Raw genomic sequence first — 19,099 nt, 5'->3', positions numbered from 1 at the left:
ACCCTCAATGATACTGAAAGGTATAGTGAGTACCCCTCCGTCACATTGACATTAAAAAATTAACGGAAGGGACTGATGTGGCTTTTTTTTAATTTTTTTTACCTGCCACGTGAAAATTGAGAAAAAAGGGCAAGTAAGATTCGAACCCAGGCCATGCAAGTGTCAAAAACAACACTTAACCAACTGAACTAGATAGATAATTGTAATATTTAACAACACAATATTATTTATATTATCTACCCTCCTTTAAACCTATACACAGCAATTCAGCAAACTACCCCATGAAGCTTCTCACCCCAAAATCCGAGTACCCCCATCTGATTCCGATTTCGAACAACAAAACCCTTGTTGGGTTTACGAGAATCAACACTGTTTTCTTCCCTTTAATCTATGGAAATCACAAAGCTGTACCATGTCATAACCTCATCCTTCATCATCACAAAACCTCTCATCCTTTAACCACAACTCCCCTGCATCCTGAAAACCTTCACCACCGAATTGAACCACCTTCTTCCATCGCCCAGAACCTCGCCCAAAATAATCACCAACAGCCACCAAAACTACCAGAACAACAACCCAAAATCTCAGAAATCAGAAAACATTCCCAATCACCACAACCATTCCCAATCACCATAACCATTCTCCAACACCTGAATAAATTGAACCCAGAACCTCCAACCGCACAAACCCAACCATCCATAGCCACACCAACCTTCGCCCCAGCCACTATCATAACCAACAACTGAAACCCCCATCGTCAGAACTCAGAAGCCTCCACCCTCCGTTCATTGCAAACTCGCCACCATCATGTGGGTTTACGAGAGAGAGAGAGACCAAATTGAGACCTGAAGGGGAGGAGGAGAGAAATTGAGCAATAGTACAAGGCGAGATCGAGGAGGCTCCACGGCAGCGTGAAGATGACCCGACGAAGAATATGGTGGTCACGCGGCTTCGTGTGTGACGCCACGGTGATTCCAATGGCTGGGTAAGGGTATTGATCAGTATCTGGGTTTGTTGATGATTGGCAGGGATAAGGGTTTCTTTGATCTTCCTTTTCTTTCTGGTTATGGGTCATGGGTTTGGGCTCTGATTTGAAGATGAAAATGGAGATTAGGAGAAGAAAGAGGTTTTTGGGATGGAGTTGTTGCTTTCGGTTATTGAGTGAAGGAGAAGGAGAGAATGTTGTATGTGGATCAGGATAAAGAAGAAGTTCATGGATGAAGATGAAGGGAATGAAATGATGAGAATTATCTGGGTTCAAGTTCATTACATTTTGATGAATAAGTATGCTATAAATAAAACGTTGGTCATAATTTCAACATTTGATTGAGTAGCTTAACTGGTAAAGTCTGTGTTTTGCTAAATCAAGGTCATGGGTTCAAATTCTCCCACCTCCTTTTTCCAAGTTCTGATTTTCTTTTAATGACGTGTCACGCCACGCAGCCACGCCACCCTTTTTAAACGGCAGAATGACGGTGGGGCAAACGGTGCACATTTGTAAAACATGAAGGGTACAAACATAGACGAAAAAAGAACGGGGTGACACTTGCTCAAACTTGATACATCAGGGGCACAAAATGCTTTTAAGCCTAGTTTTTTTCTTTTTCTTTTCCCAATTTTCATTGAAGAGCCATACTATGGGATAAAGTGCATCAGTGGCAATTGAACACAATACACAACTTCTGTTGGATCCCTATCAAAACCAAAGCTTCAGTTATTTTCCAATAATATGCAGTCAAGGTAGCTCAGAAAAAGATTTGTGATAAGAATTGTAGTGGGTGGCCTGTCAAATGTTTTCCTTTTTATGGCAACTTTTGTATCATCAGCCAATGACCACTACAGACACTCTTTTATCTCTGTGTCTTGTCCAACTCTCCCAATCCAATTCCACCTGACATAATCAGTTCTATTATTTTACACATATCATACATATATAGGATTATGTTGCCTTCATATCTTCTTTATTTTATGATCTTCTCTTTTTCTTCCTTTAATCTGCCCAAAATGCTCTGATTATTGCTGGAAGATGAGGTCATGAAGGCTTTCTATATTGTTCTATGGGCAGAGGAATCAATCATGATGGATTTTTTGACCATGCTGGGTGTCCAACAAGTTGATATTAACAATTAACCCAGAAAGTTTATAGATAAGTCTTAAGCCTCTTTAGATGTTTATTTCTAGACATAAAAATCTGAGACAACACCATTTTAAAAAAGATCATCAAAGATAGGTAGTGACTAGTGACCAGTGCCAAATTTATGAACTAAAGGCTCAAATAATGATATTCAAAAGACATGTTATTGCCATTTACCTTCCAACCATACAAGTAAAAGGCTGCTACTTTTAACTTCCACAGAGATAGAAAAACCAAAAGTGAAAAAAAGAAGAAGACTAAAAACATGTTTGGTTCCACGACGAAATGCTCTAGAATCGCTTCTAGTTGGAAGCTGCAACTGAAAGTCTTAGCTTATGAATAAACTTGTATTGGATTCTGTGCAAATTGTGAAACCAGGCAGAGAAAATTTTGGCCTAGCTTGTTTTCAAATTAACCAAGCAGGTCCATGGAACTTGAGATGGATTGGTTTGGAGAATCAGATCTCAGATAGGCATCTTCAAGAGGGGCAAAGGAAGGGCAGGGACTGTGTATCTGCATGTCCCTTAGCATTTGGCGAAGCTCTAAAGCTTCCTCTTTCAGCTGAGCATTCTCTTGAACCACTTGATCATGGCTCTCTGAGGCATGGCTCAGCTTGTCAAGTAGCTGGTGATTCTCATTCCTGAGCCAAACCACCTGTGACCAGAGCTCATCAAGGTGCCTCTGCTTCCTCATGCGCGATCGCCGCGCTGATTCTCGGTTTGATATCATCCTCCTGTGTTTCCTCTCATTGATCAGACCTTGTTGCTGCTCATCTGCTTCATCAGAAGTGGAATTGCTGCTGATACATGAGGATTGAGGACTGAAATCTGGTACTTGAAACAATTGGTTAGAGAATCTTTGGAATTGGAATGTGGGAATGTTGTTCTGAATCATGGTGTAGTTAGCTGGATAAGGAGGTGGGTTTGAAGGGAGCATATAATTGAGTCCTGGTGCTTCTCTGGCCTGCATGGTTGTGATGGAGAGTGAGTTCAATTGGTTTTGAGGAAGAGCAAGAAAGAGTGGGTGGAGTAGGTGTTATATAGTGTGGGAAATTAGGAACTGGCCCCATTGAGTAACCGTTGGTAATTTAAGTGCGAAGTGTGGTGTCTCACATTGATTAAGAACAGATAACGTAAAGTCAGAAAAAAATACGTGACGTCGCATAAATCATGCTTTAAATTTTGGATAAAGAAGTGAATTTGTGCTCTAAGTCATTTTTAGTGTTAGTTCATTGGTGCATGCTCTTCTACTTTGAGCTCTCTCAGTGTCCTCAATACTGGCCCCACTGACTCACAATGTTGAAGTTTTGTTAAACATTAATGGAATGTCCTCGTGCAGATGATGTCTATGTTCTGGGTTTTGTTGGTTGCACTTGTACTCTCTTTGCTTATTCTAAAAAGCATTGCACTTATGTTATGTGTACATCCCATATATGTGACATGTTATGTGTGAATGAATGATGCATGGTGCACAGACACAAGTGGCCCAAAGGGTGAATGCGATTTGTGTTTGTGGATATAATCATTTTGGAGAAAAATATGTATATGTAATAAAGATATATAGGGTCATTTACTCGTATGGATAACTCAGTTGACAACGTTGATAAAGTATGTTGGAAGAACTTCCTAATTTAATTTTCACACAATATATCTGAGAAAGAGATGAAGAGTTGTGACTAAATTTTGTATCTAAGATAGTTAGCATTAAAAAAGTGATCAAGGGCATTTCATCTAATGGGGAGTATAACTCTATTGGAAGACTGTTTCGTAGAAAGCAAGCACAGGACAAAATTTGGACCTCCAAAAGTCTTTTGTTATTATATTTAGTGTGTTGTTTCCAAGCTAATCTCGGTTGGATAGTCTTCACTTAAATGACTAGGAAATCGGTGGAAAAAAAAGGTTGGAAAGGGAATAAGGGATGCTAAGTTGAGGAAGACTTATAGTGTGTTTGGATTTGATTAAGGTTTATGAGTCCATCTCCTTATAAACTCTTCCTCTTATCCTGATTTCCTTAATGTGGGACTTGACTCTAACACTTAATTCCAACAATCTTCCCCTCAAGTGTAAGTCCCCCAACCACATCACTCATGGTCCTCCCGTCTACGGAAGCTATCAGCCGTCACTATGGTTACTATCCATCGGCCCCTCCGCAGAAGTTATCCAGCCGTTACCATGGTCCCGCGAACCATCGGCTTTGATACCACTTGTTGGGGAGACAGGGGAGCCTATGGACCGAGGAGAAAGACACCAAGAGATGTCAACGTCATATCTTAACCCAAAACCTTAAGGCATTAGGTTAATGGGTCAATCTCCTTATATACTTTTCATCTTACCTTGACTTCTCCGATATGAGACTTGACTCTAACACTTGATTCCAACAATCTCCCTCTCATGTGTGAGTCCCTCAACCACATCACCCATGGTCCTCCCGTATGCGGAAGCTATCAGTCGTCACTATGGTTACTAACCATCGGCCCCTCCACATAAGTTACCCGGCTGTTATCATGGTTACTAACTATCGGCCCCTCTGCGGAAGTTATCCAGCCGTTACCATGGCCCCACGAACCATCGGCTCTGATACCACTTGTTGGGGAAACAGGGGAGCCTATAGGCCGAGGAGCAAGACACTAAGAAATATCTGCGCCACATCTTAACTCAAAACCTTAAGGCATTATGTTATGAGTCTATCTCCTTATAAACTCTCCCTCTTACCTTGACTTCTCCGATGCGAGACTTGACTCTCACACTTGATTCCAACAAATCCAAAGCACATCCAAGCTAGCTAGAAGCTACTCACAATATCTTTGAATTGTTTGAGCACATACTCCAAACTCCAAAGCACATTAACAGAGAAACTCTATAGTATTGCGCTTGTGTTAATGTGATTTTGAAATTTAACGTGAATTTTAAACATTCAACCAAATCACTTTTACTACTCCTATTAAACTCTCCTAGAATCACTTCTTTTAACTTGAAAATTTGGCAGGTTTCCAAACACACGCACTCAAGCCATATTTTAAATCGATTACAGTTGTGATTGTAACATTAATATTTTAGAGATCAATTATATTGTGATTGCATCAGCTACATTTGTTTATACTTTTCTATAATTTCAAGGTCAGTAATGTAATCATAATTGTAGCTGTGACTTTAATTTAAAACTGAGACTAATTAAACAACAATTATCACTGCCACATCAGTTAATGAATGTTCCAATTCTGTAGTATTTACTTTGTTAACTGCTTTCTAATGTGGAATTTCTTTAACCCTATCACCACGCACATTTAAATTTCAAACAAGCTCATTTCTAAAGTCATAACTTTCTAAATTCATAACTGAGAGACAAAAACTTGAGAATTTGATGACTCAAGAACCACTTCAACTGGGACCTCCAAAAAAAATAATACAATAATAAGAATTTGATCAGCAATCACTTGTTTTTATTTAGTAGAATTAGGTAATTGGTTCTAATCAAAGTCTATTGACCCATGGGTTATGACGACTTCAATAGTAACTAATCACAGGGAAAAATAGAAGGTTCAGCTCCGCATGCCAATTGTTTGACAGAAATGCTGAATGAATCATGCTGCTGCATTTATTTTAGATGCTAAAAAAGTTATATAGGTTTTACATTTCATCTTTTGTGGCATATTCTCATGGTTATTCTGAATTTCCCTTCATGTGAACGTACACAATGGTGCCATGAGTCATGACCCTGAATGTTATTATAAAGTAACTCTTCTTGAATTGCTCAACAGTTCCACATTCCACACCCTTTTACAATAGGCTAATGTCTTTTAAAAGAAGAATTGACACTAGAGAAAGTTGACAGATATAGCTAGCTGGACTTCTTAAGCATTTAGTTGAGGATTTGATTGGGGAGCAGTGTCTATGAAAATTGATTTGTTGGAAGAGACATACTCATTTAATGTGATCTAAGAGTCTCGAAGGAATTAATCTCAAATATGATCGACGGCGTAGGATACCTCGGTGTCAAAAAAGAACAATATAAAACTTTGTAATTGCTTTTAAGTGATTCATTTTGTTTAGGTGAAATTAAAGATCACATAGTGATTGTTTCTGCATCTTGAGTTGCAAGCATTTGTCATCCATGGCATTACAATCATTTTAATTTCTCTGGGACTACTATTGTAATTTGACTTCCTAATTGGTATGTAGTTTCTGGAATTTGGTTTATATCATTTCCCATATGAATAATAATGTTATGTACACACCTCTTTGAGAGGTGGAAAGAGGTGGAAGGAAGAAAGAGATAGGAAGAAAAGAAAAAGTAAGAGAGAGAAAGTATGAGATGTGATAGATGATTAGAGGAGAGAAATAGAAATAAAAAAAGGTGAAAATAAAGTGTTTAAAAAATGAGGTGTGTATATATCATTACTGTTTCCCATATAGATGGAAAGTTACTATTATATTAACCACTCAAAGGAGTGGAAAAATGTCACTCATACATGACATATATGTGGTGGAAATTAATGAGGAGGAAAGTACTTTGTATTGCATCTTCCACTAAACCAAAATCTTAAATGCATTCAGAAGAATGAGAAGCAAAAATTTCGTTAGACAGAGTGGTTTACCTGCACTTGGCATTTGAGTCTGGTTGGTTGAGTGGACTGAATGGTCAACAAAATCATTAGACAGATTTAGACTCATCTTTCATTCTTGTCTTCCTTTATCTCTACCTCTCTTTCTCTTATTTGTTTCTTCTAACGTGTGGTTACTTACTTAAAGGTGTTTGTAACTCTCACGTACTTATATGCATCATTTCATATCAGCAATTTTTTTTTTCTTTTATTCTATTTTAATTATTCAGTTTTAAGCACACTTGATTCATATTAGCTCACCTAAAATTATTCTAACTTAAGTAGAAAATTTGTGTTCAATTCTCTATGAATTCAGCTGCGTTGGAGAAAGTTTTAAAGCTCATATGATTCTACACAACTCAAAATATGATTGACTTTGCTCATCGATCATCAAAGACCATGGAAGTTGATTATAGTGGTTGGGTTGACGAGGGAGGAAGGTGAGATTTTTTTGTAATTTTAAAATACTTTATACTTGTACTGCATTGTACATGTACTCTCCTATATATGCCTTCGGATTTGTCAAATCAAAATGCTATGAACAACATGAACAACTGGACAACGAAATTTCATAACTTTGCCATTTCTGATACCATATATAATATCATTTTCTTTTGGTAACTTGTTTGTGATCCAGTCGATCCGTACATTTATCAACCAAGTATGGTTTCCTTTCTTTACTTATCCTGTTATTTTGATACCGCAAATGCTAGTTTGATATTTAACCAATTAAGCAATGGACAAAACTTACCATTACTTCATGTAGTACTTTAGTGTATGTGGGGGCACTTATTTGTTGTAATTGGATAATTGTAAAATGTATAGACTTATATCTAAACTTTCAATTTTGTCCTTTCCAATCTTAAGGGCACTTATATATGAAATGCACCCTTGTGCAGTTTTGAATGCAATGATTTGGTTTATAAAAAAAAACTTATATATGAAATACAAATTTGACAACTATACACTCAATATACACATTATTGGTGGTATTTAATAGTCAAAAACGTTAGTGACAGCTAAATAGTACTACCTTCGGTTCTATTTATAAGCATGAAAGAGAAGAAAATTTTTGGTCCTTTTTATAAGAACCAAATGAAAGTTTGAGCTATATTAATTTTTTTTTTTCCATGATGCCCTTATTAATTCTAACTTGTTAAATGTGTCTCATTAATTATTCTCTCTCTTTCTCATTTTTCAACACTAATAACAAAGGGTAATTTTGGAAGTTTATTTTGATTCAAGACATATTTAATGCATTTTACTCCCTTCGGTCCTATTTATAAACATGAAAGAAAAGAAAAACCTTGGTCCTTTTTATAAGAACCAAATGAAAGTTTGAGCTATATTAATTAATTTTTTCCAATGATGCCCTTATTAATTCTAACTTGTAAAATGTGTCTCATTAATTATTCTCTCTCTTTCCCACTTCCCAACACTAATAACAAAGGGTAATTTTGGAAGTTTATTTTTATTTAAGACAAATTTAATGCATTTTATCTAGTTTAACTACATTTCTTAAACTATGTGAATTTTTTTTTGTTGCTTATAAATAGAACCGGGGATAGTAACAGTTTTGTGGTAGTTAAGAATCACCATATATATGTACGTCAGTACGTCTAATGAATATTGTCAGCTAGCAGATTTTTCATGTCTAATAATCATGTCAATAATAAAAAATGTCATTTTTTTTTTATACATCGAAAAAAAAATGTCATTATTGAATAGAAAATGAGAAATAACTTCAATATCATTTTTTAAAATCATATTTTTTCAAAAATATTATTATTATTAATTTTTTAATCAAGGATATTTATACTATTTTACAAACATACATTTTCTTTGCTTTTACTTTTTATTTCACTTTGGCTTCCACCCAAAAACTTAAAAATCATCTAATAATTTTTCACTCTCTTTTCATTCTTTTCCTCTTTTTCTTTAAAATTAAAAATCTAAATTAAAGTTAAGAAATGATTTGTCGTCACAGTAGTTAAAAATAATGGTTTGAATCTAAATTAAAGTTTAGACATATATACTTGTGACTTTTGAGAGAACCTTACTTAATTTTCTTCAGTAAAGTCCTTACTTAAATTTAATTATGGTATAATAAATTTATGACTTTTGATTGAATCACTATATATATCACTTTTTAAGGGTGACCCCTAATGTGGTCCACTTTTAAAGTGGTCTAAAATTAGACCACTTTTTTTTTAACCTGCTATAATAGGTCAATACATCTTTTTTTAAAGAAATTTAATACATAATAAATTTTTAATGATATTTTTTCTTTAAAAAAATAATGTGTTGACCTGCTATACCCAGTCAAAGTAGGTGGTGTAAAATTACACCACCTAAAATTGGTGCATATTAGGTTCACCCCATTTTAAGATCGTTAATTTATAGTAATTAAACTCTCATTTTATAATGAGTAATTCTCTTATGGTGTCGACACTTGGCAGATAACTTAGGAAAAAAAAATAGAAAGAAAAAAGTTGGCAGAGGAGACGAGAAAAACGCGGGCGCACGATAGATGTCACCTGTGGGGTCCATGCTAACGAGCACGCATGGGTACCTATTCCACCACCCCCTAACCCTATTGCTCTCCCTGTCAATTCAATCATCCCTGTCAATTCATGCTAATTAATACCGTATATTTATTCTATTTTATATCAATTTAAATATTTTTAAATATATATATATATGTGGATTTTTATAATATTTGTATTAACCTCTCTTTCGTATATCATTATTCATCTTTAATTATAAGATTCTCTTCAGACGAATACGCTTATCAAAAAATACTCCCTCAGTTTTTTATTAACGGTTCATTTTGAAGAAATTTTTTTGTTTCTATATATCTGTTCACTTAGAGTTTCAAAAGAGCATTAATTGATGTTTTTCCAAGAAATGTCTTCACATAAATAATAAATGAAGAAAAATAAAATATATTCTAAAGAGTGATATAGGAAAACAAATAATACTTTTATGAAAATCAACATAATTAATTGTTTTCCTTAGTTTGTGTGAACCTTCTCTTCCTGGACAGATAAATAGGAACGAAGGAAGTACTGTATGTAACAAAATTAATTAAAGATTTTTTTTTTGAAAATTATACAATTATTCATATGCACCCCTATTTAATGTATTGAGTTGTGTGAAAAAATATTACTCCCTCCGTTCCTTATTAACTATCCACTTTGAAGAAAAAAATTTGTTCCTATATATCTGTCCACTTAGAGTTTCAAGAGAGCATTAATTAATGTTTTTTCAAGAAACACCCTTACAGAAACAATAAATGAAGAAAGATAAAATACATTTTAAAGAGTTATATAGGAAAACAAATAATACTTTTATGAAAATCAACATAATTAATTGTTTTTCTTAATTTGTGTGAACCTTCTCTTCCTAGACAGATAAATAGGAACTGAGGAAGTAGTAATTAGTGATAATCAAAACCTTATAACTACAAATGTATAGTAAATTCAATGCCCTAGTAACGATGGCGCTCGGCCGAGCATGTGGTCAGCATTAGGACCTAGAAGGATCAGTCAGGGCTAACTTTTTTTTTTGGTCTGAAAGTTAAGGATTATATTCATAGAACTGGGCTTAAAGCTCAAAAGCAACCAGGTCTGCATGGCACAATAAGGGACAATAAAGAACCGCCAGCTAGTTGGTGACTAATACAACATAACAGGATCTAGTCGAACGCATCCATGCGACAACAGGGCCGACGGTAGAGGCTCAAATAACAACAACCTCTTGGCCTCATCTCAACACGCATGATCAACACAATGACTGACAACGACCACTCGTTGTCAACCTATTGCATGAGTCAAATGACTTAAATCATGGAACATCAAATCATCACTTGACATCGTCCAATTTGAGTTTCACAAGGTCAACGACCTTCTTCCCAAGAACCAAATGATGCACTAGAGGTAAAAGTGGAGCAACAACCCTCTATTACTACTGTTTGATCAACTGCACCAAGTACATCCTACTAGAGGATCAAAGAGTTATCTTAGTCAACGTTGTGCCTTAAACTCCTAATGACGGCGACCCAACCAGGGATACATCAATCCTGACCCTATATAAGGCAAGACAAAACATGTCATACTACACTCTCCTTTTTAAGTCTTATCGTCTGAATAACTTGGGTATCACAGTGTCTTCTCAGGTACATCAGCAGAGCACGTCAACATGACGTTGAGGGAGCAACCACCAATGAGGAACGCCACCAGAACCTTAACATCTTCTTCCCCACATCCATTGTTCCGAAAAAACACCTGATCTCAGGCGATATTGGTTGAATTTATTCTGATTTAAAAGTTAGAGTTCTTATACATATACATACATATTAGGGTACGTTGACGCATTTTCACCACACATTAAAAATGAATTTTAACTATCGCAAAGTTTATGGTGATTTTTTTGTGTATCAGAAAAGTGTCAGTCAAGTATAAATGTTGACCTATCATTTATGAAAAAATGATAACATAGCTTTTCTTACAAATGAAAATTAAACACTAGTTTATATTAGATTGAATGAATATCTAAACCCACACCAAAATCTTCACCTGTATGCATACCTAACCATTGTCATATGTATACACTTTTATAAAGTTTTGTCATTACATACTCATTTACATATTCATTCTTAATTATTTCTCTTGTTTTTTGTTTTGTGGGGTCTTCATTTCTCTTTTTTAAAATTTGGGGGTATAGGGGGAGTAAGCACGAGTCAGAGATGTCACTTGAAGTTTTGTGCATGCACCCCACTATCACAACCCACACATTTCTTTTTGTGTGTGACAAGAAAGGTTGAGATTTCATCAAATATACGGAGGCATATGCATTTCATAAATCAATTCACTTCTTTTGTTTATATCAACCAAAATAACACAAGCTAAGCATCGGACATTGTTTAGCTATGGACCAACCAAAACCAATTTCACAAATTCAGAGGAAGAAGATTGAGACAGAGAATCTTTGATATTGGATAGTTCTTTATACTAATAAGTTTTTTGACATGACATTTATTTTCAGCAAGAATCTCAAAGGCATATTGCATTTTAATTTGCATGCTTTATGTACTTTAGTATGTACAAAGAACTTCATACATGGTACAGTCAAGTACTCCACAATATCAATGCAGAAGAAAAAGTATAAACTAATTGGCTATTTTACTTGCATGCACAAAAACAATTATTATGATATATTGGCTTACGTACTTAAGGGCACGTTTTGGGGCACTAGCAATATTATGGATAAGAATGGTAGTGGTTCTTTTTTAATGGGAATTGGTCATAGACCTACAGTATTAAACAGTATCCCCAATTTTCTATTGGGGGCAACACAAAAATGTCCTTCGTCATCACATTTAATTGTCAATTATATTATTTGTTGTTGCTTTTACTACTAATGAGGTATCTAGGGACATTTGTCATTGATTATCCAATCACAATTTTCAAACTCTTGATGCCTGTTGAGAATTGGCAGTGTGGTAGATTGTTAGTTATGTCCTGATTTAATCTTATAATGGTTAAGTGCCACTTCCATTAATAAAAATCATATGGTACTCTAACAAACTGTGTAAAAGTTTTCACTTTATTAAAAGATATAACTAGATTAAACCGTCCCTATACTAGGTAAAACAATTTTCATCTAAAAGCTAACTTTTAAATTAAGACTAATATGAAGTCTAATTATATCATAACATTCATATCATAAGTCTGTGTATTGACACATGGTCAAATAATCCAACCAAATGAAGATACATTTTAAGATTTTAAAGAATTAGCACTCTGTCTCAAGAGATTAAAAAATCTAGGAAAACTATCTTCTCCCTATGATTTCATGGAAAACCTGTCATGGTATCATTACTGCTATTATGAAACTTGTAAAGAAACCAACTAACATAAAAAGAAAGTACAAGTTTGAAAAGTTTGCAAGTCTGCAATGCAGCAAAACTGTAAAAGTTTAAGAATAGAAAAAAACCAGCTTTCATCTATCCATGGTTAAGACTTCAAACATACCAACAGTTCAGATACCTTACCACACCTGTGATTTTTCTCTATCTTTTTCTTCTTACATATATAACATTACTTACTTCACTCTCTTCTTTTTCTTTCTCACTTTAATTAGGTGTTTGTTGAATGTGTGCACTATATATATATATGTCCACAAATCACTTTCCGTTTTACTACCATGACAAAACCACAAACTCAATTGGATGGCATAGTTATAAGGAAAATAACCACTTGCTGAAGACATCATTAGCCAAAAACACAGTAACCCTTGAAACATCATGCGTGATCCTTGTTTCTTTTCACACCAGACATGGGATGACACATTGACACACCGTACTTGAATCCTAAATTGAAGTATAAAAAGCTATCATCATACTGAATTATTAGTATGTGATATGCTGTGATATGCACCCTCTTGAGGAATTGCTTCACTGTCTTGATCTTTCATGTCAGTTTTACTCTGTCCCCTCCCCTGCCTCTTGTGGTTTTGTTCATAACTCAGTGCTTTCTAGACCCCAATTAGTTTCTTGTCGTGACACGGCTCTGAAAAACAAAGGTGTCATAAGATTCTGGCGTTGGGAGGATAAGCCTTTTGCTTTGCCTAACATTTAGGATGGGTGAATTTCCATAAGCTTTTTGTGTATTTTTTTTATGTTATTATACAACCAAGATCCATATAGGAGTCAAATATGCGTATTGGTGGGCTACACAAGTTCCTTTTTTTCTTGTACATGAAGATTCCTTTACAACGTATTGGACTTTACATTGATGGTACCTTAAGCCTCCTCAGTGGAGGTTCACACTCAGACTGACCTCAATAGGGGCAAGTTTATGTTGGGTGTGATGCTATGTTTGGAAATTCCCACCCTGACAATTGACAATCATCTTCAAGCTGAATATGATTAGTATGAGTAGTAAAACTTTCATTATAATCAAGTATTTAACATAATTGCTTTTACAAAGATTCAAACACAAAACTTTTACATTAAACTATAACAATTTTGTGCTAGTTGATCTATACATTGTACATTAGGTGGGATTAGGTGGGGTATAAGTTTTAGTTCTACTTACACCTTTATATGACCATTGAATAATTCAATAATTGAAAATTGTTATTAAATAATTTTCCTCTATAGAGTTTTACGTAACTTCTCAAATTTTTCACTTGCATTTACAAGAATGAAAGATCAATTTACAAGTTGTAAGGGTTGTCTAAATGACCCATGATAAAGTTTGGGTTAAATAACCCATCATCCAATCACATTGGAGATAAGTGAGTTGAAATTTCTATATTTTATTTATTAATTTATTTCCAACTCATTTATCTCCAATGTAATTAGATGATGGGTTATTTAACCCAAACTTTATCATGGGTCATTTAATATTTCAGGGATTTAAAGAGTATACTTTACCTACACACATCCAATACTCGTATAATTTTGGGTTGAATTATATGTGCCTCCTTGAATAGGACAAAAGTGTAACAAAGGGGCAGTTGCTCAAGAGACCCTGTATCATATTCAAACCTTTGATGATTGAAGTAATAATAATTCTTAGCCCCCACTTGACCTTAAAAATTATCCTATGGACTGGAAGGGAAGCAGGGTTACTTGTTGGTAGAAATGTTGAACCAAAGCAACTGTCAAAGAGCCACATGCAAGTAAAGCAAGATTTGTTTTCATTGCAAATGGCACAACTTTGTTTTGTTTCTCTCTTTTCTCTGTCTATAGCGTGTTTTTATTAGTGATGTAAGTTGTAACTCCAATTTGTGGTAAAAAGATAAAAATAGAAAGTGGATGGTAAAGTAAATCCACTACATAGAGAATTTCATTCACTTCATGTATAGATTGGCTATAACGGTTGAGACAGTGATCAAGATTCCAGGGTTTACTGCTGTAAGAAGCGACAGCCATTGCAATCCTAACCTTTTATAGATACTTTTAGCATTATGCAACTTAGCAGGACCACGACTTTTATGTTCGTTCACCAATCATGAAGCTAAAAAAGGATATTTAACATTAATGTAAAGCTCAGTAAAAAGTTAAACATTCATATCTGACATATATGGACAAACATGGGGTGATGTTTTAAATTGGTGCATCACATTGGGGGATACTTTTGAAGGTTTTGATTAGACGAAGTAGGGAAGGGGTGATATTTTTGTAAATAGTAGTAACTACTAAACAATGACAAATCACTCCCAACATAACGGTTTTCTACATTCTATTTTGTGGTGGTTAAAGACCTTCATAAAAGTGGTGTTTAAAATGATAGCTACTATTTCATAGTTTGCTAATATTTTATTTTCTATTGTAGCAATTTTAAGATTGTGTTTCCCTTCTAATTGTGCCACTTTAGCTAGGTAACTGAATCTATAATTGCAATTTGTTATGTTGGTCGATTTGGGCCAGGCTGGATGGTCTTCGCTCCAGTAGGTTAGAACGTTTTAATGGTACTTGCAATATGGTCCTTGACAAAAACTGACACTCTACCCGTATATATAATTGAATTTGTTGGGGGTGAGATATTTCTATTATTTGGTGAAGATTGGAATAGTAGAAGATACTTCTTGGCGGTCAGGGTTTCTCTTTGAGTGATTGCCGATTAGCCGACTCTATGTAAGATGTGATGATGTCACATTTTTAATTGTGACATGTAATTGAGTCTAATAAGTCTGATACATAACACAATAGATAATAATTCATACTTATAAGAATTTGACAATTATAATTAATGATAGATGGTGAGACATTCTTCTAAGGGAGGATCTTCCCTTACCTTTTTTTTCTTGACCATAACCTTAATTAAGTATATCTTTTAAGAATTTTTCTTTGATTCCTTGATAAAACTACTAGGCTCAGAAAGCTGGGTCGTACATTTGCTGCTTTTTGACTGTGATTATTGAGCAAATTGGCCTCATGGCCAAGAGGTTTAGTAGAGTGAGCTCAATCCCTTTTTATGATCTCCTCCATTCTATTGCTCTTTATCTCATGATCACTGCTTTTCTTGCTTTAATTTGTATATCTTGTTTCACTTTAAATGATCTCAGCTCAGAAGATGATAAATTTGACCATCTTATCACAGAGTGCATTGAAGGAGGAAAAAGAGAAAAAGTTGGGCTCTTTTGTTTTCCTCCCTTAGCCTCTCAGCCAGCACAATTTTGGGCTTTTACTCAAACTTTGGAGATCAGTATCCCTCAACCAACCTAATATCATAAGCACTTCTTTCAATAGTTCCATTTCTGACTTCAATGATTTGTTTCAACAAAGTTGGGTACGTGCAAGTGTTAGTCTATTATTGAGTTTTAAAAGGATGTATATATGTAAAGTCAGTTTTCCACCCCTATTTTTAACCCATACCTAAATAACGCATAGGTCAAAAAGATTTTGAAACTACTAAGTAAGGTTAATAAAGCAGAGAACTTTTTTGCACTAAAATTTTGGTCTCGACAGTGTCCTTTACTTCCCATTCTCTATGTTTTTCTTCAAATGCAGACATCTTCACGTTCGAATGCTAGCCAATAGATAACACCTAAATGCACATTTTGAATTTGAAGATAAAATAAGAAGATAAACAATGAGGTGAAAGCAAATAGAAGTAAAAGCAAAAACAGAAAGGAAAAAGAGAGTAGATTTTACATGTTATTTTGATTGGAAAAAACAGAAAAAGAAAACACTGCTTGATAATAGAGAGAATAGAGTTCAATTGATTGATCTGAATGAAAAGTGATTCCATTGATTATTAAAGAGTACACGAGAATACTCTTATATAGGCTGTCAAAAAAAAAAGAGAATACTCTCATATAGAATGTACATATAACAAAGAGCTCTAACAACATCTTAACTATAGTTACACCGATGTCTATAGTTACAAGAGATCCAGAACTATCCAAAACTCTTTTTCTTAGGTTGTGTTTGCGAATTGAGTTTTAGAAGAGAGGGAAGGGAAGAGAGATGCTTCCAAGCCCCCCCTTGTTTGTGAGTTCCTAAGAATGGGGGAAGGTTTGAGATATTTCAGGAAATCCTCCAACGCCCCTAAAAAACGCACTCTAAGTTATATTTTCAAGTTTCCCAAATTGGGGTTTTGGACTAAAAAACAAGGGAACAACTTACTCTCCTTTTCCCTCCCTTCCTCTCTTCACCCCCTTCCCCTCAAAGTCGTCCCCTTCGCTAAAAACTCAGAAAACACCCTTAGACTTTGATTGTGTATTTTTAGGGAAGGGGAGATGAAAGCTTTGAGGGGAAGGGAAGGGAGGGGGAAGGAGGTAAGCCATCCCTTTTTTGAAAGTCACAAACCCCACATTTTGGGGAAACTAAAAAATATAACTATAAGAGGGTTTTGGAGGGGTTTTTAGAAATATCTCAAACTAAAAAAGAAAACACTATAAGCAAGGGGGAGGCTTGTGAGAAACATTCTTCCCTTGTTTGGGAAAACTAAAAAATATAACTATAAGTAGTGTTTTCTTTTTTAGTCAGAAACATTCTCCCCTTGTTTGGAAATATTAAAAAAGGGGAGAATGTTTCTCACAAGCCTCCCCCTTCCCTCACTCCAAAACTCAATTTGCAAAACACCCTTAGGTTGTTTGTAGGCATTGTAGCTTTTAGGAGAGAGGAACATAAGACTTTGAGGGGAAGTGAAGGGGAGGGGAAGAGAGGGGGACGGGAGATAAGCCCTCCCATTGTTTGCAAGTTCAAAATATCACGAAACCTCTCAAATTTGGGGAACTCACAAGGGGAGGGCTTCTGATAAGCCTCTATCTTCCCTTCCCTCCAAAACTCAACTTGCAAACACACCCATGAGAAAAATAAATCTTTTTTCATATGATTTGTTCGAGAATGAAGTATTTAATTGTGAGCAAGTACAACTGAGCTGAGATCGTCACAATATATAACATGAGATTGAAATAAAATTTTATCTTAGTAAGGAGAGACTGAATTCAAAGAAGTTCAGAAGGTGATTGTGTCATACTCCTAAATTCTGCTTCTGTGTTGGATCTAGCTGTTTCTTGGACCATCTAGGCACTAAATTTCACCCAAAATATATACAACTTCCAGAGTAGACCGCCTATCACCAATGTCTGTAGCACAATTTGGATCACTGGATGCAGCAAGTAAAAATAGCTGTTTGATGGAAGTTAGTTGAAGCAGTGGACATGATTTATGGTTTCCTTTAAGATAGCAAAGTATGCGCTTTACTGTTGTCCATTGTCTTCCAGAGTCTAGATAGAAATTGACACACCTTATTAAATATTAACTGAGAAGTTTAGTTTTGGGCTGTGTAACATACTGTAGTGCAGCCACGATGTAACCAAAAAGAGTATGATCATGCACATAATTAGCACCATGCTTAGACAAACTACTGTTTTCAATCCCGAATGTATTTTGACCAAGTGAGAAGAAGTGATCCATTATGAAACTTGTGAACTTCAATAGCAAGGAAATACTCAAGTTTGAAGCAAAGTTTGTATCCAACTGGTTAATAAGCTGTTGGACTACATGAGAAAGGATAGATCCAGTTTTTACTACATGGGTGCTTCCGTTCAATAGAACCGTTGTGATGATCTAAACATGGGAAGATATTGTTAAAAATGATTTCTTTATCAATAATATCTCTCAAAATCTGGTTTTTGATAGAGCACAATGGCGTAGTATCAACCATATAGCAGACCTCACTTAGTAGGATAAAACTTCTGTTGTTGTAGCATGATCATACTCTGGTTAATGATTATAAGACTTCAATAATATCTCGAGCACAATGGCATAGTATGAACCATATAGCTGATCTCATTCCAATGCTAAGTTCCATGGGAATAATATGCATGAGATCAGGAGTTTGAGGGTGTATATGAACTGCAAAGTACTTTCGAAACAATGATTAAGAACAAAGGTGTAGTGACATACGAAAAAGGACTTGAGCACATATCATATCCACCACTGTGTTGATAAAACAACCAGTGCTTAAGTGTGTGTTAGGATTCCTCTAGTTATCCCAAAACCATGCTTTGGGGATATCCCAACAAAAAACCAAACATGTTAAAAGCCTTATATGACTGTTTGACACTTGGGACAGGGTTCCTAGTTCCTACTATGCTCTAATTAATATGACACTGAAGAAGACTTACTACAGAATAAACATCACACTTTATTCAAAGGTTGCCATCTGTTTTGGAAGCCTTTAGGTTGCAAAATAAATAAAACAAGCAACCAAGCATTTCTTCCTCTAGGGCAGCTGGATTTCCAAAATTTATGCCCAATACTCAAAAATTGAGTCACAACTGTAGCCTTAAACTATACATATAAAGTACTCTATAAGAAGCTGGATATAAAGCTGAGCAGG

General features: G+C 35.1%; 1 protein-coding gene across 1 annotated transcript; it reads right to left on the bottom strand.

Moving 5' to 3' along the window:
* Positions 1-2,279: 2,279 nt before the first annotated feature.
* LOC130739503 (basic leucine zipper 43-like) lies at positions 2,280-3,156 on the bottom strand. Its single transcript, XM_057591810.1, has one exon. The coding sequence runs from the start codon at positions 3,101-3,103 to the stop codon at positions 2,546-2,548; it is 558 nt and encodes a 185-aa protein (XP_057447793.1). The 5' UTR covers positions 3,104-3,156; the 3' UTR covers positions 2,280-2,545.
* Positions 3,157-19,099: the final 15,943 nt, after the last annotated feature.

The sequence above is a fragment of the Lotus japonicus genome, chromosome 2 (genome assembly GCF_012489685.1).
Source record: "Lotus japonicus ecotype B-129 chromosome 2, LjGifu_v1.2".
NCBI classification, from domain to species: domain Eukaryota; kingdom Viridiplantae; phylum Streptophyta; class Magnoliopsida; order Fabales; family Fabaceae; genus Lotus; species Lotus japonicus.
The sequence above is the reverse complement of the archived record's forward strand: the minus strand, read 5'-3'. Positions and strand labels throughout refer to the sequence as shown.

Excerpts from the sequence above, each read along its gene's own strand:
- LOC130739503 (XM_057591810.1), bottom strand. The coding sequence starts at position 3,103 with ATGCAGGCCAGAGAAGCACCAGGACTCAATTATATGCTCCCTTCAAAC.